The sequence below is a fragment of the Dendronephthya gigantea genome, unplaced genomic scaffold, assembly GCF_004324835.1.
Source record: "Dendronephthya gigantea isolate DGI-Jeju-01 unplaced genomic scaffold, DenGig_1.0 000075F, whole genome shotgun sequence".
Taxonomy (NCBI): domain Eukaryota; kingdom Metazoa; phylum Cnidaria; class Anthozoa; order Malacalcyonacea; family Nephtheidae; genus Dendronephthya; species Dendronephthya gigantea.
The window spans coordinates 117,903-139,911 of NW_021163085.1; the positions used below are offsets into that span (position 1 = coordinate 117,903).

Sequence of the window (22,009 nt, forward strand, 5' to 3'; positions counted from 1 at the left end):
ATCCTGACCACATAAAAGCTCTTATTGAAGATGCTATTGCACTACTGGGAAACGCACATTGTCACCTAAACATTTGGCGCCAAAAACGTTTCGCTGAATACCTAACAGATGTGGGTAAGCGTACCCTGAAAGACCAGATACCAGCTGACAAGTACCTGTTCCCCGAGCAATTTCATAATGTAATTAAAGAGGAAGATGATCATGCAAACACCAATCGCAAATTAGTGGCCCAATCATCCAAACCTCAAAGGTTTGTCTCCTCTAGAGGGCGTTTTCAAACCAACAAGTCCTTTCGTGACCAGCCCTTTCGTGACCAATCCTTCCAGCAAGCTAGTTTTACCAGCAAGCTAGTTTTTTTAACTCCTTCAGGAAGAATCCAAACAACAACAAGCCCTATTGGGCAAAACGTGGAAACCACGCAAAACGCAGCTGACTATCAGCTACCAACACTGAAGGACATCAAACCACCGGACAATCTTGTAACCGGCCGCATCAAACATTTTTATTCAAACTGGACACTAATTACATCAAATCCCTGGATTCTATCCATAGTTCAAGGGTACAAAATCCCATTTATTCGGCAGCCCATACAGTGGAGACAGAGACAAACAAAAGCAAAGTCGAAAGAGGACTTGGCTTCTATAAAAGAGGCCATATTACAACTCAAAGCGAAAGGCACAGTAAAAGCTGTACAGGAGGAGACCAACCAATTTACTTCAACACTGTTCATAGTAAAACAAGTGTCCAAGAACAGGCCAATTTTCAATTTAAAGAATCTAAATCGCTTTGTTCAATCTCAGAAGTTCAAGATGGAAGGTCTGGAAGCAGTGCGCAAAGTGATCCAACCAGGAGACTTCATGATGAAGTTAGATCTCCAGGACGCCTATTTTTCTGTACCGATTCACAACAGTCACAAGAAATATCTGAGGTTTGTTTTCCAAGGAATAACATACGAGTTCCAATGCCTACCATTCGGACTGTCCAGTGCACCCAGGACATTTACAAAACTGTTGAAACCAGTCATAATCTTGCTACGAATACAAGGAATACGGATTGTAATATATCTGGACGATATGCTTATTCTGGATCAAAGCCCAGAAAGACTGTCGTCAATTTTTTGGAGTGTTGTCAATCTACTACAACGTCTGGGATTTCTCATCAAACAAGAGAAGTGCTCCCAAGCCCCATCCCAGTGTCTAGAGTTCCTGGGATCCTTGATCAACTCGAGGGAAATGACACAAACGGTACCCAACGAGAAACTCCAAAAGCTCCAAATAGAGTGCAGGAATGCACACCAGAATCGCTGGCTGACGCTGAAAGAACTCTCGGCCTTGTTAGGCAGGATGAGCCATTGCTCTCAAGTGGGTCTAGCCCAAGGACCTTTGCATTATCGTGCTCTACAGAGGCAACATATCAACAGCATTCACCAGAGCAAACGTCTCTCGAACAAGACGAAAGTCTATCTGACAAAAGAATCACTAACCGACCTCAAATGGTGGATTTCGACTTGGATTCATCAGTTCAACAAGTGTCTAATCTCACTGCCAGCGTTCGACCTGATCATTTATACCGATGCATCCAATCAAGGATGGGGAGCACAGTGCAACGGCGTCATAACAGAGGGACGATGGAACATCCAAGAATCCAGACAACACATCAACATTCTCGAAACGAAAGCAGCCCTTCTGGCCATCCAGTCCTTTCTGACGACACAGGTAAAAATGCCACAACATATTGGATTGCAGATGGACAACTCGACAGCGGTTGCATATATCAACAAGAAAGGGGGGACCAGGTCTTCGACCCTAGCAGCCTTGGCGGTCGAAATTTGGAATGTCTGTCAACAGAAAGGAATTTGGATAACAGCACAACACCTTCCGAGAGTACAGAACGTCGATGCGGACTGGGCTTCTCGGCACTTCAACAAACGCACAGAGTGGACTCTGGACAAGGCGATCTTCACACATATAGTCACGAAGTATTACACTCCGCAAGTCGACTTGTTTGCATCTCGGCTCAATCATCAACTACCCCTCTACATGTCCCGACACCCAGACCCGGGTGCAATGGAGGTCGATGCAATGACATTGCATTGGAACAGATGGACATTGTTCATTCATGCGCCAACTATAATGCTGCCTCGCGTTTTGAAGAAGATACGAGAAGATCAAGCAAACTGTCTCCTCATTGCCCCCAACTGGCCGGGCCAGCCCTGGTATCTGCTACTATTAGAGATGTTGGTCAACATCCCGTCCCTTCTTCCAATGATGGAAACAAGTCTATATCTACCTTTCGACCGGGAAGCACAACACCCTCTGTGGAGAACAATGAAGCTGGCGGTATGGCCACTTTCAGGGAACGTTACCGAGCAGGAGGTCTTCCACCACAGGTTTGTGACATCCTTATGGCCTCCTGGAGAGAAGGAACGAAAAAGAGGTATGAAGGGCCTTGGAGACTTTGGACTAGCTGGTGTGTCTCACGGAATCAATGTCCATTTTCAGCCACTGTAGCAGAGGTTTTACAGTTTTTGACTGAGCAGTTTCATTCTCGAAAGCTGTCATACCGAACTGTCGGTGTTTACAAATCATGCATATCTCAACTACATGATCCAATAGATGGACAACCACTGGGAACTCTTCCGCTCTTATCCCGCTTTATGAAAGGTGTCTTTGAACTTCGTCCGCCAACACCCAAGATATGCTCAACCTGGTCAGTTGGGACATTATTAGAGCATTTAACGAATATGGAACCAAACAAGAACCTCTCGCTTAAGGAGTTCACTCTTAAAACAACTATTCTGTTGGCGATTACGTCTTCGGCCAGGGCTCACGAACTCGCAGCATTGCACTTGGATTATGTATCCCAAAAGAAGAATGGTTGGGAGTTTGTTATACCTAAACATGTAAAGAATTCTAGGCCGAATCACCCAGCAAGAAAGATTTATCTTCCAGCCTTACCAGACAACCAAAAGATTTGTGTTATTGAGAGTCTGAAACAATATGTTAATCGAACAGCTTGTATTCGCAAAGACCAGCATCTACTAGTATCTTATGCCTCGCCACACTCGGCTATCGGAAGTCAGACTGTATCACGCTGGATACGCACTGTATTATCCAATGCAGGTATTGATGCTCAGTACACGGGTCATTCTACACGAGCTGCAGCAACATCAATGGCTGCCGATAGCGGTGTCCCTCTTGAGGATATCATAGCTGCTGCTGACTGGTCTTCAGTCACAACGTTTGAGAAATTTTACCACAAGCCTATTTCAAAGGATAAGTTTGTGAACAGTATTTTAGCCTCGGCCGTACAAAAATGACATTAATAATTCCACTCCAAGATACATTAGTTAGCAACTTTGGGAATATATGTTGATATTGTTTTGTGTTCAATTCAGAAAAAAAGATTATATAATTACATTGATTAACAGTGTCTTTAAAATCTGCCCCAGTATTGTGAGTATCAGTCGGAGAAGGAGTGAAGGAGAAATTATATTTCCTCGGAAGGTACTTACCTGAAGGGGAGATATGGTTCTCCGAGCTCCTTCGAAGACTGATACGAGCAATACTGGTCTCCGTACCAGTGGTGGTAGATGCCTATACCACCCCACCCTAGTCTGTTAATCAATATTCAGCTTGCCACTCAATCAGAAGATGTCAGTACGCATGCGTATAAATTTAATTAAAATCGTGGGTTCTAAGCCGTCGCGCGCCGTGAACTGCCCCAGTATTGCTCGTATCAGTCTTCGAAGGAGCTCGGAGAACCATATCTCCCCTTCAGGTAAGTACCTTCCAAGGAAATATAATTTCCTCCTTGAATTGTTTGGCATGAAAGGAGCCATCTCTGACCATTCTTGCCTATGGTGCAAACTACACAAGAAGCACAGGTAATTAATAAAAAAGGAAAATTAATTGGCAAACATAAGGTGTGCAACATGTTATTTGATTATATGGTAAATTTTATTATACTTTCACTCTAATTTAGACATGACATGACAAAGCCAGAAAATTATTACTGGGAAATTCCTCTGGTGAGGTCCCTGGAAGACATATTTAAGTGTGTGAGACAACAGATGTACTCTTGCGTTCATCCCCCTTTGATAGAAATCGATGTGCAGCATGTTGTACCTGATGAGTTACATTTGATGCTTCGAATCACGGGTGAATAATTTTACCAACATAATTTCATTTCACATTCATAAATTATTCTCACACTAATTCCCAATTTTTATGATCAGGCTTTTCTTCAGTGTTCTTAGAAATATTTTTTATTATAATTGCCCTGATTTGATTTTATATTTAGATGTTTTATTGGAGCTCTTAATATTAGGAGCAGTCGCAATGGATGAGAAGCTTAACCATAAAAGAATGCCAATGGAAGTGGGAGTGGTACATTTGATTTCACTAGTCTCGTGGGTTCAGACAAGAGATAACTTCTCCAACATCTTGGTAAGCAGCTGGAAATCAATCCAGATGCAGTGGAGGAAAGCATCCAGCCCAGTGTTATAAAACTCTGGAATGTAAGTTTGTAATTGTGCATCATTGGAATTGCAGTAATTAGCCATTTAAGCAGACGTCTTCACAACATATTGTACCTATGCCCAAGCTGGTTTAATGTTTAAGGGAAAATTTATTAAAACTGGTCATGAAATATTGAACTTAAAGTTTTTTATCTTATTTTGATCTGCCTAGGACTTTAATGAGCTTTATAGCATACTAACATCCAAGAGTGTAGATGTGGCTAAAGTTGAGGAATATTTTCAGAAGGTATGTGGTTGTGACAGATTGTTTCAACAAACTTTTACAATGCATGTTTATGTCACATGCTTTCTCTTCCCTGCAAGCATATCATAGCATTTGATATATATACCACAATTACCACCTCTTAACACAAAACAGAGGACTATTTGTGAAACAATGGCCTAAATTGAACCTGTATAAGCCATGTAAATTGATAATACAGTAAATGGTAATTTTATTGAATATAAACAGAGCTGGTACGTAACACTTTATTCTAAAAATATATAGTGTGAAATAAGTAACATCTTAAGGCAGTTTCACATCTAAAGGAAGTTCCTCCCTTTTTTTTATATAGGCAAAATCATGGATTCAGCTTTTTGTATCACTTGAAGGGTTAGGTCATTCGCTACAAATAGCGAATATGTCGAATAGCTTTCAGTTGTTGTCTTGTCGAGTAATATATGGATAATTTGTTACCTCGTGTGCTCGTCAAAATGAGAAATCTACTGAGATAAGGTAAAGATTCATGTCGATGTTCATATAAACATTTCTCCTATAAGTTCGTATAAACTATAGTACTATAATTTGCTATGTTAAGTGTATATTTGAGCGTGGTTCTGTAATAGCATATTATATTTGCATTCGCCCGTCGTTGTTCGGTCATAAGGTCGATTATTGTATTGTTTATTTGTATCAAGTATCAACCAAGATTTACTGTATGAATTTATGTCTAACACACAGCCAATGCATAATACTAGATCTAGGTGCGTAAAGAAGATTTATATATTTGTAAAATCATGTAATCCGTGTTTATGTCAAACAATACAACGTAATCTTGATTACCCACCAAACCAATACGGTAATTATAGCGCATTATAAACAATATTGCCCTACTGTGACTCTTACTGTAAAGTGCATATAAGTGGCATTAAGCACATAATATTTGGCATATAGCATAGCTTGGAGCAATGCTAGCTTATGCTGTAACAGTTATGAATATTATTCTGTATTTATTCAGGCTTACAAATTGACCACATTCATGTTTTTATTCCATGGATGTAATTTCATATAATTGCCTGTTATTTCGACACACATGTTTGATGTTTCTGCTATTAGACATTTAAACATTTTTATGCGTACTTTTCGTGCATGATTTTTGTATAAATTTCGGGTTCAGATGATTAGTTAATAATTTTTAAAATTTAATTATTCCGGGGGGGGGGGCAATTGACCATCTCCCCTCTTTCCCTTCCGATAATTTTGACTAACGTGCGAAAAATCCTAGATCCGCCCCTGATCTATTTAGATGATCTTTTGCTAGTTGCAAGTTCAAAACAAGAGTGTTTAGCGCAACTTATGTTTTTAAGCCAATTGTTGGAAGACTTAGGCTTCGTTATTAATGATGCAAAGTCACATCTTGAACCAAGTACGCAGATAAAATTCTTGGGTTTCAACATTGATTCTATAACGCTAAAACTCTCTTTGTCAGAAGACAAGATACAGAAAATTGTTCTAGCCTGTTCAAATATTGTTGCAAGAAAACGCCTAACTATTCGGCAGGTCGCCCATGTTACTGGGCTCTTAGTTTCCGCTTTTCCAGCAGTATGTTATTTAAAAATATATTACAGGTCCATTGAAGTATGTAAGTCTGAAGTACTATCTATCACAAACGATTTTGAGCATCAATTGTCCTTAAGTTCCGAAGCAATTTCTGATTTGAGTTGGGTGATCCAAAATCTTGCCAAGTTTAATGGCTGTTTTTTTGGACCAAGACCGATTGATATCATGATCGAATCAGATGCTAGTTTGTTGGGATGGGGAGCCACATGTGGCCTCCAACCAGCACAAGGGTTATGGTCTAAATTAGAGGCCTCAAATCATATCAATTGCCAAACTTCGAGCATATGGCTTTGATGAAACAAGTCTGCAACTTATGAAATCATATTTGTCTGATCGTTACCAAAGAGTTAAGATTGATGATTGTTACTCAAATTGGGAACAGATCATAAACGGGGTTCCCCAAGGATCAATACTGGGACAAATTCTCTTTAATATCTTTATAAACGACTTCTTTTATACCATTAAAAGAGCCAGTCCACATTCTTACGCAGACGATACTCAACTCTATCATTCAAGTAAGGATCCTCATATAGTGGTACATACACTTAATGAAGAGCTCACCAAAGCACATACTTGGTTTTCAAATAATGGTATGAAAGCTAACCCAGATAAATATCATGCAATGATGCTCGGTAGTTCATCTAATTATGATAATTTTGAAGTAGACAATTACATTATCCCTGTAGAGGAAAACATCGATCTGCTTGGTATTAACTTAGATAATAAGCTAAAATTTGATAAACATATATCTAATCTTTGTCGTAAGGTTAGCTCTCAACTTGCTGTTCTAAATTGATTCAAGAACTTAATATCAAGTGATGCTAAAATGAAGATCTACGATGCCTTCATACTTTCGCATCTCAACTATTGCAGCATTGTATGGAATCATTGGGGTGCCCGGAATCAACTAAAACTAGAGAGAATTAACAAGCGTGCTTTACGTTATGTCCTTAATGATAAGACTAGCGATTACGATTCACTGTTAAACGAAAGTAACACTGTTTCACTTAAACATCGTCGCATTCAAGATATGCTTATCTTGAAAAAATTACTATAGATATATTTGGTTTTAGATTGTCATTACTATAGATATGTATTCTTTTTTAATTTTTATTTGTATATAACTTTTCAATAATTCGGAGATACTAGCATACTTTTTGCTAACTTAAATCCGAATTCAAATAAAGTTTCTATCTATCTGTCTGTCTGTCTGTCTGTCTGTCTGTCTGTCTGTCTGTCTGTCTGTCTGTCTGTCTGTCTGTCTGTCTGTCTGTCTGTCTGTCTGTCTGTCTGTCTGTCTATCTGTCTATCTGTCTATCTATCTATCTATCTATCTATCTATCTATCTAGAATTGTTGGCAGCCTTTTATGCCTTACAGACGTTTGTATCATGGCACCTAACAAATGGCGCTGAAGCTATCAATGCTTTTAGTATAAGTTGGTCTAATTTGAAATGTTATGCATTTCCTCAATTTAGTCTGCTACCTCAGGTTTTGAAGAAAGTTTGTGTCGACCGAGCCTTGCTCTTACTAATAACACCCGTATTACTACGCAAACTTGGTATCCTCTCCTTCTCCAGCTGTTGATAGACACACCAATTTTGTTACCGAAAAAAGACAATCTTCTCCATCTACCTCAGAGCACAATCCTTCATCCCATGAGAAATCATCTGGTTCTAGCCGCCTGGAAGTTATCTGGAGATCCCTTGAAAGTAGAGGCTTTTCTGAGCCGGCAGCCAAACTCATTACCGCATCGTGGTCACGAGGAACAGATAAACAATATAACTCCGCATGGAAAACATGGTGTCACTGGTGTGAACAAAGAAAAATTGATATATTTCAAGCATCTATAAACGAAGTGGTAAATTTCCTGTCTGAATGTTTTGAGGAAGGGAAAAGTTACAGCACTATTAACACATTCCGCTCTGCATTGTCAACTTCACGTTCTCCTATCAACGGAATCGCAATTGGATCACATTCTCTGGTAACCTGACTACTGAAAGGGATTCATAAACCACGCACAACAACATGGTGGTCACACAATTTTGGGCTCCTCTTTTAATATTGTTTTTTGCTTCGATTTCTAAACATAAATGGTGTACCATTGTTAAATTTCATGACATGGAGTTCCATGGAGTCAGGGAGTTTATGTTCTGCACTCCTTTGGCATCACAGGAAGCTGTAGCACTTGGACATCAAGCGTTATATGGCATGATTTATCGAGCAAACAAGAACAACTCCTGAATATGTTCAGCGAACATTCCGTCACTGTTCTACATTTTACTTCTCCTCGGAGGCTATATAGAACTAAACCCAGGAGATAAGTGGCCTAGTTGTGGTATATGTTAAAACCAAGTAAAACCAAATCATGATCAAAGGGGAATTTAGTGTGACAAATGTTATACATGGTTCCACATGACCTGCCGCCAAATACCGAACGAAATATTCAATACTTCGACAAACTCATTGTGTGTTTGGTTGTGCCCACAATGTGATGAGTTGAACTTGTCTTTCTGTGGCTCTTTGAATCCACTGTGTTCGGAAAATTCTTTTGCACTGCTTACTGAAGAGGTCTATCAAACTTTTTTGCCATTCTCAAGCCATGTTTATAGCCATAACAAGAATCGAAGTCGAAGGCAATTCAAGCGTAACAGCATGTCATGTTTGTTAATTAATTGTCAAAGTGTAAAGAATAAAGTTGCTGATATCGAGACTGTGATTAGCGAATATAATCCAGATATTATTTTAGGAACAGAATCATGGCTAAATTCTAACATTGGGAGCGGTGAAATCTTTCCAGAAACATACAACGTCTTTAGAAAAGACCGAAATACAGACAGTCACGGTGGTGGGGTCTTTCAAGCTGTAAAAAAAGACATAATTATCACTCATCGCACTGACTTAGATACTGAATGTGAATTAATTTGGTCACAGTGTCAACTGGCAGGCAGGAAGTCGAAGTCTATTTTCTTTTGCTGTTATTATAGACCTAATTCATCTGATATGGCAAGTCTTGTTGAACTGGATGCATCATTATTGAAGATGCATGACAATATTCATAAGAACAATGTTATAGTCGCGGGTGATTTTAATGCACCTGACATCGACTGGCAAAAGCCTGAAGTTCCTATTACCTCCAATACATCCGAAAGATTACTTGAAATGACGAACATGATCTAATCCAAATCGTCCAAGAACCCACAAGAAGACATGGAGAAACACAAAGCATTCTAGACCTTGTACTGTGTAACAACAAGAATATTGTAAGTAATGTGTCAGTTGTACCTGGGATAAGCAATCATGACATGGTGCTATTTACTGTGCGACCGTCTTGCAAAAAGAAACGGAATATTAAACGCAAGATCTATTGCAGAAAAAGAGCTGATTGCACCCGTATAAAGGAAGAATTGAAAGAACTTTCTGACGATCTTTTAACAAATGCTAAAGATTCATCGGTAGACAGTAAGTGGGATAAATTTGAACAAAATGTACATTGTATTATGGACACACACATCCCACACAAGATGACTAGCTCACGGTACAATCTGCCTTGATTTAATCGTCAATTGAGACATGAAGGGAGGGTTAAGCAAAGACTATACAATAAAGCCAAAAAATCAGGAAATCCAACACATTGGCACCAGTTTCGTGCAGCTAGGAAAAGGTTCCAAAAGAGTTTGAAATGTACCAGAGATAAGTATGTGTCGGAGTATCTTGGGACGGCAATTGAAGAAAATCCAAAGCGTTTCTGGTCTTACGTTAAACAGTTAAAACAAGACAACCCAGGAGTAGGAGATTTAGAAGTTGACGGAAAAATCATTAGTGATGGAAAAAACAAGTCAGAAATTCTTAACAAACAATTTTCTTCTGTTTATACCGACGAGAACCTTTGCAATATTCCAACAGTAGGAAGTAATCCAAATCCAGCAGTAGGATCTATCAAAATCTCCGTTTCTGGTGTGACCAAGCAGCTACTTTCGTTGAAGACAAACAAGGCATGTGGTCCAGATGCCATTCCTGCTTGGTTTTTAAAGGAACATGCTTAAGAAATTTTACCTATGTTAACTGATATTTACCAATGCTCCATAGACACTGGAACTGTACCCTCAAAGTGGAAAAATGCAAATGTATGTGGTATTTTCAAGAAAGGAAAAAATCAGAACCAGCTAACTATTGACCAATTTCACTAACTTGCATTGCTTCTAAGATATTAGAACATATAATCCACAGCCACGTTATGAAACATCTGGAACAAAACAATGTGCTAATAATAGACTGTCAACATGGATTTAGGGCGAAAAGGTCAACTGATACCCAACTCATTATAACTATACATGATCTGGCAAACACAATTCAACGTGGTGAGTCCACCCATGCTGTAGTTCTTGATTTCTCCAAACCATTTGATAAGGTACCGCATCAACGACTTCTGAGGAAATTGCATTATTATGGAATTTGTGGAGAATTGCTTGCCTGGTTTGAATCCTTCCTCACTCAACGATATCAATCTGTTGTGTGTGATGGCAAAATATCTACCCCCTTGCCAGTGACATCAGGAGTTCCCCAAGGGACAGTGCTTGGACCTCTCCTATTCTTGTTGTATGTTAACGACTTGCCAGACAAACTGCAGTCCACTGTGAAGCTCTTTGCAGATGATGCCTTGTTATATGGTGTCATTACAAGTGACTCGGATTGTAACCAACTACAAGAAGACCTATATAAACTTGAACAGTGGCAGAACTTGTAGCAGATGGAGTTTAACCCCACTAAATGTAAAGTCTTATGTATCTCAAACAAGAAAAACCCTCCCCAAAAGCGATATACGTTCTGTGGAGTAGACTTAGATCAAGTTGAAGAAATATCTTACCTGGGTATCAACATTACCAGCAAGCTGAAATGGAGTCACCACATCTCATCGGTGGCGAGTAAAGCAACAAAAATCTTGGGGGTCGTGCGACGTAATCTGTGGAACTGCCCAAAGCAAGTGAGAGAAACGGCATATAAATCTGTTGTACGACCTAAGATGGAATATGCAAGCACAGCCTGGGATCCTCATCTTAAAAAAAGATAAGTATGCTTTGGAAAGAGTTCAAAGAAAGGCAGCCCGTTTCTGCTCCAAGAATTATAACCGTATGGCGAGTGTCACTGATATGATCCAAGATCTGGGATGGAAAAGCTTAGAGATGAGAAGCAAGATGGCAAGATTGACTTTCTTGTATAAATTTTCCCACAACCTCACCAACGTTTCCACTGAAAACTACTTGCAGTTAAACAATGAGACTAGAACACGTGGTAGCCACAGTTTTAAATATAGAATTCCTAGAACTACTAAAGATGTTTTTAAATTCTCTTTTTTCCCCCGCACGATCAAGGAGTGGAATTTCCTTCCTGAGGAGATTGTGAGCTCAGAGAGCCTTTCGCAATTTAAAAACAAATTAACCAACTTTTTTTAATGCATAAACATATGTTGAATTTTTTAGACCTTTTATCTTTAATCTATATATTTTTAACTATATACTTTTAACTATATACTTTTAACTATATACTTTTAACTTTTAACTATATATTTTTAACTATATACTTTTATTTTTAATCTATATATTTCTATTTTTAATGGTTGGTGTGATATCGAATAGGATTTTACCAACCTAATAAGTGTAGATGTAGATTTACAATCTTCGCACTCCAGCTCCTCGATATTCGACCACGTGGGATGTAACTACGGTAACGAGTTATTTAAGAATGTTGTTTCCTTTAGCGGAATTAAGCTTAAAGACCTTGACGTTAAAAACTGTTATGCTTTTTCTTTATCATCAACTCAGCGAGAACAAACTTTATGTGCTCTAGATTTGAACAATCAGAGGGTATCTGATAACTGTTTGATTTTCAATATTACAGAACGTTTGAAGACTTCCAAACCTGGGAAGTCTATACAAGTTAAATTTGAGTGTTTACCTGAGGACCCCAAGATATGCATTAAGTGTACTTTGTCTGAATATATTTTGCGTACTGCGTGTTTGAGAAGTACTGATCCAGCTAAACGTGTCACAAAGTTATTTATCTCCTACGTCAAGCCTCATAAAAACATTTCAACCGATACTCTAGCCTGTTGGATAAAATCTATTCTCAAAACCTCGGGTATAGATACATCGATATTCAAAGCACACAATGTTAGAAGCGCTTCAACTAGTCACGCTTATGCTCAAAGTGTTCCAATCGCTGATATTCTCTAGGCCGTGGGATGAGCATCGAAAAGATGCAATTCCGTTGCACCCCTCGTGGAACTACGTAATTTTTACATGAATCAACACATAAAAACTTACTTTATCAGAATCCATTGCTCGCCAAGTGAAACAGGTGCACAATTGGGAAAAAAATCCCTCCAAAGTTTGTTATTTTGGCGCTTCGAAATATTCGAACCGCCATTGTTTTAATAGCAAATACGCATGCGCATGTCAGCCAAAGTCGCACTGCGCACGCTCAAACAGGTAAAATGGATTTTCCCTGTGGGTTTTCCCCAATTTCCCGTGTGAAAACAACAAAATAAAATCACGGAATAAAGATTAAACCTTGTAATATTAACGAATAAATACGCACATCAAATATTGTTTAAAACACATTGTACATTTTGCTTGCTCATATGCTAAATCACTTCAATTCATTGGCTATTGTTTCAAAATACCGTTTTATGAAAATTGCATCAAGTAATAAACCCACCTGTATCAAACAGGACAGAGAATATATAAATATACATACAACTCACACAATCAAGGGACAAGTTAAATATTTTGCTTAACTATATATAGCCTTCACATCACTAACAAAGCCTGGAGGAATAGCAGAATCCTTGGATGTATTCATCTGTGCAAGGGCAATCTCACGGCACAATACAAATGAGTGTGACATGCAATGTCCAAAGCCACTCGATAGAAAAATTACTGAGGCTGAACCTGTCAGTTGTCTAAGTGTCATGGCAAGTGCTATGCTCTTGGGCGCAGGATTCCTTCCCCCAGATGCTAAATTCACAAGGTCTTGTACAATTGATGTTAGTTTGGCACTGTTCTTGCCCTCAATTGGCAGGTACTCACTTAAAGTTGGCTCTGAAGAGAATCCACAAATCCAAGCCAATACATCAAAAAGTTCACATGGAACCACTTTTTGCACATAATCCATTGTCAAATAAGATGGCAATGGTGGCTAAGGAAGATTTAGTTTTGGTATTTCTTGGACCTTTTGGCAAAGAATCAATGCAGCATTGTATAGAATTTGTAACTCATTGACTTTAGAATTTCCCTCAGTTTCTGTGTTGGAATTCAGATCATCATCAATGGTATAGCTTGCTTCATCAAAGTTTTCATCGTTGTTTTCTGACTTGTTTGACATATGTTCCTCAACCAATTTGGAAGAATCCAAATTTTCCACTTTTACAATCTCACTAACATTTCTCATTTTCGGTACATAGAACACAAGTTGGGGATAACTTTTCATCAGTCGTTATTTGGATAAAGCTCTATATTTGGATGCATCCACATTTTCTGTGTCCTTAGCAATGATAACAATAAGACTTCTCGTACACTGATGTAGATCTTTCAGTCTCCAATTGCTTTTTTGCCTCTCTGGTGAGAAATTCTGTATAATTGTAGTACCAAACTTTGTGATAGATGACTTCCAGTGCTGCACAGTCTTTCCCCCTGATTTGCATGAGTATTCATCATTCCTTTTCTCGGCAGCTGTAGGTAGAAGACCAGCATCAATTGTTTCTGCCAACATGAGTGTGATGATATTTGCATTTCGTTTATTATTACGCTTACCATATAAGGTTCAGTTAATAGATTCAGATTGTTAATTGCATGCTTTATGTTAATTATCCATAGCTATATATATTACGCTGTATTTGTTTTATTGTATTATATATTGATCTTGTTAGCAGAGTAAACTTGTCTGGTTTTCCTGCACGCGTTACATGGTGTCAGGTGTTTAAAAGAAATGTAGTTGAAAGTCAGAATGGCTTCAAATAATTCAACAAGACCGCCAGAACCGCTTAATCTTGAAGACCGAGCTCATCGCAGAGAAAATTGGAATAATTTTAAGCGAGAATGGTCGTATTACGAAATAGCAGCGGGAATTGCATCAAAGACAGAAAAGATTAGAGTCGCCGCCCTTCTGAACGTAATCGGAAGAGATGCCCTGGATATGTACGAAACATTTCAGTGGGATGACGAAGGTGACAACTTCAAAATAGCAAAAGTGCTGGGGAAATTCGAAGAACGCTGTGTGCCTGCAAGAAATGAAATCTTCGAGCGATACAACTTTTTCAAGCGGAACCAGAACAATGGCGAGTCATTAGATGCTTACATTGTTAAAGCTCTCAGAGACGTGTGTGTTTGGGGAACTACGTGAGTCGCTAGTTCGTGACCGGCTTGTATATGGTATTCGAGATGACCGTGTTCGAGAAAAGCTATTGGGGAAACGTGACCTAGACTTGGATAAATGTATCGAGATACTTAAATCAAGCAAACTGACCCATTTCCAAGCTAAAGAAATTGCAAATGAAGAATCGCAAGCAAATTTCGTGAAACGTTCATGGTCAAAACAATCAGTAAAGCCGAAGAATGATGCAAACTTGGGTTCGAGTAAGTCGAAACGTGACGCGCCCAGTGAATCCAAAACGCCAAGAGAATTCAAAGACTGCAAGTTTTGTGGTCGTAGACACTTGCCCAAGAAAGAAAATTGCCCAGCCTGGAAGCACTGTTGTCGGAAATGTGGAAAGACAGGACATTTCGAGAAAGTCTGCCGTTTGTCTAACATTAATCAAGTCTCGCAAGAAGTCAAATATTTATATATTAACTCGTTGGGAAAGAGCAAGCCCGAGCAGCAAGCGTTTGTTACGTTTAAAGTAAACCAAAAAAAAAGATATTGCCTTTCAGATTGACACTGGTGCAACCTGTAATGTCCTACCATTTGATGAATATCAGCAGATAACGAGAGATTTCGACGGGCATAATCTGCAAGCTACGAATAATGTGTTGGTCATGCACAACAAATCGCTGGTTTTTCCCCGAGGCAGTACAATGGTGCAACTAGACCGTGGTGGTCACGGTTATCGAGTGCAATGTCTGGTTGTCAAGAATTGTGAAATACCATTGTTGAGTTTAGTGACAAGTAAGCAACTTGGTGAAGATCATCGATAGTGACAGCACACAAAATCCACAAGTTTCAAGACATCTACGTCAAGTAAGGACTGATATGCCTAACAAACCGATAGGGAAGGACCAAATTCTTTGCGATTACGGAGATGTTTTCGAGGGAATTGGCTGTTTACCTGGAGAATACCATGTAGAAGTGGATTTAGAACACTCTCCAGTGATACATGCACCTCGAAGAATTCCTATAGCGATTCGTGACACAGTTAAAAAAGAACTGCAGAAAATGGAAGAAAACGGTATCATCGCAAGAATAACCGAGCCAACTCCGTGGGTTTCGTCAATGGTCGTTGTTCCTAAGAAGAATAATCAAGTTCGTGTGTGTATCAACGTGATTTGAATAACGCCATCAAGCGGTGTCATTATCCATTACCAACGTTGGAAGAAGTCGCGACAAGATTGCCTAAAGCTAAGGTATTCTCGGTATTTGATGCAAAGGCGGGGTTTTGGCAAGTGAAATTATCAGAGAGCTCCTGTAAACTGACTACATTTAATACTCCGTTTGGGCGATATTACTGGAAGAGAATGCCATTCGGAATTAAGTCAGCACCCGAAGTTTGGCAGCGAAAGGCTCACGAGTTCATCGAGAATTTGCACGGGGTTGAAGTCATAATGAATGATTTCTTGGTCATTGGGTATGGTGATACGGTTGAAGAAGCTGTGGTAGACCATGACAAGAACCTTCTTGGTTTCTTAGAGCGTGCTCGAGAAAGAAATCTGAAGCTAAACCCGGAAAAGATGAGACTACGTTTGAAAGAAGTCCCATTCATTGGTCATCTGTTGACACCACAAGGTCTGATCCCTGATCCGGCTAAAGTGGATGCCATTGCGAATATGTCAACGCCATCAGATGCTAAGTCCTTGAGAAGAGCATTAGGAATGATCAACTATTTGGCCAAGTTTCTGCCAAATTTATCCACTACAAGTGAAGTTTTGCGAAGCCTGGTGCAGAAAGGTGTGGATTGGCACTGGAGTGATCGCCATGAGAAAGCCTGGGACGGGTCGAAGAAGAGCATAACAGAGGCTCCAGTCCTGGCGTTTTTCGATCCTGAGAAAGAAGTGACTATCCAGTGTGACGCTTCGCAAGGAGGTTTAGGGGCTGTCCTAACCCAAGAAGGAAACCCTATCTACTACGCGTCAAGAGCGCTGTCGAAAGTTGAGAAGAATTATGCTTAGGTGGAAAAAGAACTTTGCGGTAGTCTTCGCTTGTGAACGTTTTGATCAGTATGTCTACGGAAGATCAGTTACGGTTGAATCGGATCATAAACCTCTGGAGCAAATCACAACGAAGCCCTTCCATGAAATCACGAAGAGATTGCAGCATATGTACCTACGATTACAGAAATACGGCGTGAAGATCACTTACAAGAAAGGAGAACAATTGTTTATCGCGGATACCCTGTCTCGTGCATATTTGACGAAGACTGATGATGCACAGAATGATGTAGTTGGAAAAGAAGAATTCAGTATCCATTTGGAAGAGATCAACTTGGTGGTTGAAGTACCCATTGCCAACGAGAGGCTCAATTATCTCAGACGTGCAACAGCCACTGACCAGACACTTCAGAAGATTCGTGGCTATGTCGAGAATGGATGGCCAACTTCTCGGCGGGATGTACCACTTGATGTCCACTAGTATTATTCATTCTGCAGTGAATTATCGTATCAGCAAGGTTTGATTTTCAAGTTGGGAAGAATTGTTGTTCCAAAAGCTTTGCAAGAAGATCTAACTAGACGGTTGCACAGTTCGCATCTTGGAGTTGAAGGATGTCTGAGAAGAGCTCGTGAAAGTTTGTATTGGCCAGGAATGTCAACTCAAGTAAAAGATTTCGTATCCAGATGCTCGGTGTGTAAGACGTATCAACCGAGGCAGTGTAGAGAACCACTCTTACCCCATGAGGTCCCTGCTCGACCATGGGCCAAGGTAGGAGTAGACCTGTTTACTCTTGAGAACAGAAATTACTTACTAACAGTTGATTACTTTTCTAACTTTGTGGAAGTAGATTATTTAACGAGCACTACTAGCACAGCAGTTATTAAAAAGATGAAAGAGTAGTTTAGTCGACATGGTATTCCAGAGATTGTATTTTCTGACAATGGTCCTCAATTCTCGTGTGGAGAATTCAAGTCATTTTCTGATGGTTGGGAATTTGAACATCGTACGTCTTCACCGTTCCATCCGCAGTCCAATGGAAAAGCCAAAAACACGGTGAAAATGTGTAAGTTAATTATGAAGAAAGCAGCTTTGTCAAAGTCGGATGTACACCTCGCGTTGTTGGATTTCAGAAACACCCCAAGCGAAAGAGATAGTATGAGTCTGTCGCAGAAACTGTTTTCTAGAAGAACGAGAACATGTATTCCAACGACAACAGATCTGTTATCTCCTCAAGTGGTAGCGAAAGAGAGAGTTTTGGCTGGTTTGGATCGTGCTAAAGTGTTGCAGCAAAGGCATTATGATACGAAAACTCGTGTTTTGCCATCTTTAAAGCCCGGAAAAATGGTTTGTGTAAGATTGCCTGGCGAACAGAAATGGTCTCTGGCGACTTGTTCGAAGCAAGTTGGTCCTCGATCGTACGAAGTGTTATGTAATGATCAAAAGTACAGACGGAATCGACGTGATCTGAGAAAGACCCTAGAAGACCAGTCAGATTCCACCAAGGAGAAGTTAACACCGAGAGGGTGGAGTGAAATTCCTACTTCAAAGGACTCGGTTCCAGTACCTACGTCTGGAGATGTACTTAGTACTCAAGATAGTGGGCAATCATGTATAAGAAGATCTACTCGAGTGAGGAAATCACCTGAACGTTTTCAAGCATAAGGACAGATGGTTTAGTTTAGGAACATTTGTAGGAAATATAGTATAATTACTAGAAGTTACTATCGCAAGGTGAGTGCTGCTCGAGTGCTCATCATGGTAAATTAATATTTAATGGTAGGACGCTCCCTATGATTTTCCGATGATGACGTTTTCGAGCAAATTCTCCTTCGTATATGACGCGGGGAAATGACTGTTGCTAGCTTATTTTGCATGTGCAAAAAAACCTCATCACATACACTGTCCCAGCTAACTTAGTTAAGGCTAGCAAATAGTAACTTATTTTAAATCAGCAATGTCTGATAAACAATACTGTCAGGCGTTAAAACTACAGTCTTTAAGTAGATTCATCAATTCTTTATAAAAATATAATTAACATAGTATTTACAGTAGCATGTTTTTCTGTTAGAAGATTATTTAAGAAAGAGGTATTATTTTATATTAATAAACAAAGAGAAGACACATCACATCACATCACACTACATCACGTCACATTAGTTAACATCATTGATCATCACATACATGACATAAAAAAAGGAAGAACTCTATGTACATGGTCGAAAATTGACATTTGACACTGTATGTGTGCATTTTGTCCAAAAAGCTTTTATCTCAGGTGAAGTTCATGTTTTCACATTTCGTATATTACCGAGATAGCTATGTACCATTTTTAATAGTTCATTTGGATCATTTGATAAGTTGTTCGTTATTGCTCTTTCGGAAAGTGACAATTATCGCATTCCACATATAAAATATCTTCAATAAAAACATATGTAAATGTTTGAGAATTTACTTTTTCTTCTTCGAGGACTCTTTTGGTGGTAGAACACTGTCAACATTACATCAATAAATGATGTTATTTAAAACTGCCAGATCCATGAGATTGAATGTTAATTTGGTTCAGGTGTCCATTGATAGCACACTACCGACAAGTAACAATATACCATACACCTTTCTTCGCGTACAACTGTATTTTTCCATGAGTGTACATAACAGTATTGCAGATTCATTGTGTTTTCATCATTGATTGCAATCCAATTGTTTGAACAGTTTAAATTCCAATATATTTGACAAGATCCAATCTCCAGTAATGCCATTTTGTTTGCTAATTCAGTTACTCCTTAAAATTTTTATCCAGAAAGAGGTATCTACAAAACAAAAGAGCGAAACTTTAAGAATACAATACATTTTTTAGGCTGAAGAATGTTGAAAGGAAGGTGGAGTAAAAAACGTACTAAAAAACTTACCAAATAACTTGCTGATGATCATATTTTCACACATACAGTGATAATAAATATAATAACATAGAATGATAAACATACAGTTAACATTAAAGAATAAAGATAATACACAAAATGAAGGTTAATGGGATGTATAACACAATCCCATGTCTAATTTCAAACCTATAATATGGTTTGTGAATTTAGAATGCACTGCTGTTGGTAGTCTGTGCTAAACGATCTAGGCGGTTTTCCTCCTCAAGCCTGTATTGTAAATTAGCGGATGATTTCAAGCTTGTTAATCGCTCGTATGTCATGGGTTCAATGACGCAAGAAGAAAGCAACTTCACTCTGCTTATGGCCACGTATGAAACCCCAGCAGTTCTTTCTGTTTTACCAATATCTATCCAAGCTTTTGGAAGAGTTAATCCTTGGCTCTTGTGTATTGTTAGAGCCCAGGCGAGTCTTAGAGGTAACTGTTGCAGCTCATGAAACCCAGTTTCTGACTGTGACGAGACAGTGATTGGACATATTGGAACGCAAGATGGTTTGTCCACATTAAAAGCAGGACCTCTGTAGTTCTCAAACTCAATAATGACCACAATAGGCAAGTCAGGTGGTTGATGGTTGTTCTGATAGACAATATCAACAACTATTCCAGTAGCACCATTACAAAGGCCAACACTTGACCACAAATTCATGGTTAACATGACTCTGGCACCTTTTGCTAGAAATGCAACAGGTTCTAAACCAGACATGTCATCTGCGGATAACTTCTTGGCAAATGCAGAGGAGTGGCGAGCATTAATATGAGCGATTGGATGCTCAAGTTTTGTTAGTTGTTCGCTATTGTAGTTTGCAACTTGTTCATTACTGTAGAACAGTCTAGTGGCATCTGCAAAGTCACATAAACTGCTGACATTTGATGGTTGGCGGGTCAAAAGTAATTCCCAGTCATTGACTGTTGACTCACCTTTGCCAAGTCGTAACAACAACTCTCTAAACTGTATCTGTTCAGGTGTCATACCTTGTACACGTTGATTTACAGTAAGTTTAACAAATTTGTCAAACATATGATATGCTTGGAAACCTTGTTCACCAATAGCATTTGATGGTTTCGCATGATAAAGAGGCTTATCTGCCACTGGTGGCAATTGTCCTGGATCACCAGTTAGAATGAATGATTTCCCACCCAGTGGCGGATTCAGCGTACATCAAACCGGTCAAGTGATGTACGTAAAATTCCCAAAGCCTAGCTTTGTTTAATTATCATTCAGCATAGTATTACTATCACTATCTCAAACTATGCGGTTGGTGCTGGTTTCGGTTTGAATCCGTTTGACTATATGGGGGATATTCCGTTTATATAATTCGGTTTTGTTCTGTCGCATTATGATGCAAAGCAAAGTTTCCGAACATGATGCAGTGTTACAGCGGTCTTTATGACCGGTTTGCAGGGCTTTCCCCCACGAAATTGAGACTTGTGATTGGTCAAATCTCACATTGCCATAGAAGCAAACTTTTTTGACCGGTCTGCGGGCAAATTTTAGGGGGTTTGCCACAGTAGCGGGCAGGCCGGCTATGCGAGGCCTTCAATGATTGGTTACTTTCAAATACTTGCAAGGCTTTTATTGGTTTATTTCTCTGCCCGGTCATGACGCACATGGCTGCATGGTTATATTATCTTAATACAGCGGAGCTATAGACACAGTTTATTATAGTATTTCTATCTTTCCGAAAGTGTTTGTTGACCCTACGGTCTCTACCTGTGTGTAATATTACTTAAAATACATGTCTAAAATGGAAAAGAACGTTTTCTCAGAAGCAAAACCTGCCCTTCAAGAGAATAATTTGAAGTTTTGTCGAATTTATTCGAGTCGTATCAGTGATAAGCATAGCTATAAGGAACAAATCAATTCTAAGCCTGTGTGAGCGAATTATTGACCGCTCGTGAGTCGTCTTCGGCTCTTCGCCGAAATTTCGAAGCGGATTCTCTGTTTACGTCTATTTAATAAGGCTGGATTTAAAAGTGGTTAAAGCGCGAGTATATGTTTATATGAAACACTTTACAATATGTTTGTGTGAGTGCGGGTTCTTAAGGCCAAAGGTCATTCGGGCACTTGCAAATAAAGTGTATAACAATAATGAGTATGTTATAACTAATAAATCTATCCGAAAATTTTTTGATGGGGGTTGTGCGTTAGGATGAATCCGCCCCTGTTCCCACCAAATACTTTGTCATAACAACCAGTTGCTTGTTTGCAACATCTATCTATCCAGCCAAAGCTAACTTGGCCAAGCATGGAGTATTCATCGATAATGATGTATTCAATGTTTTTAACACTTTCTTGTAATCTACACAAGCTTTGTCCTATTAGGTCTTTATTACCTCGAGACCTTACAGGTAACTTTA

General features: G+C 39.2%; 1 protein-coding gene across 1 annotated transcript; it reads right to left on the reverse strand.

The window, feature by feature from the left end:
• Positions 1 to 19,799: 19,799 nt before the first annotated feature.
• On the reverse strand, positions 19,800 to 20,621 carry LOC114531829 (ATP-dependent DNA helicase PIF6-like). The gene has a single exon (XM_028553443.1). It carries the CDS (start codon positions 20,619 to 20,621, stop codon positions 19,800 to 19,802), a length of 822 nt encoding a protein of 273 aa, XP_028409244.1.
• Between the last annotated feature and the right edge of the window lie 1,388 nt (positions 20,622 to 22,009).

Coding starts and splice junctions, on each gene's coding strand:
- LOC114531829 (XM_028553443.1), bottom strand. CDS start 20,621: ATGACACCTGAACAGATACAGTTTAGAGAGTTGTTGTTACGACTTGGC.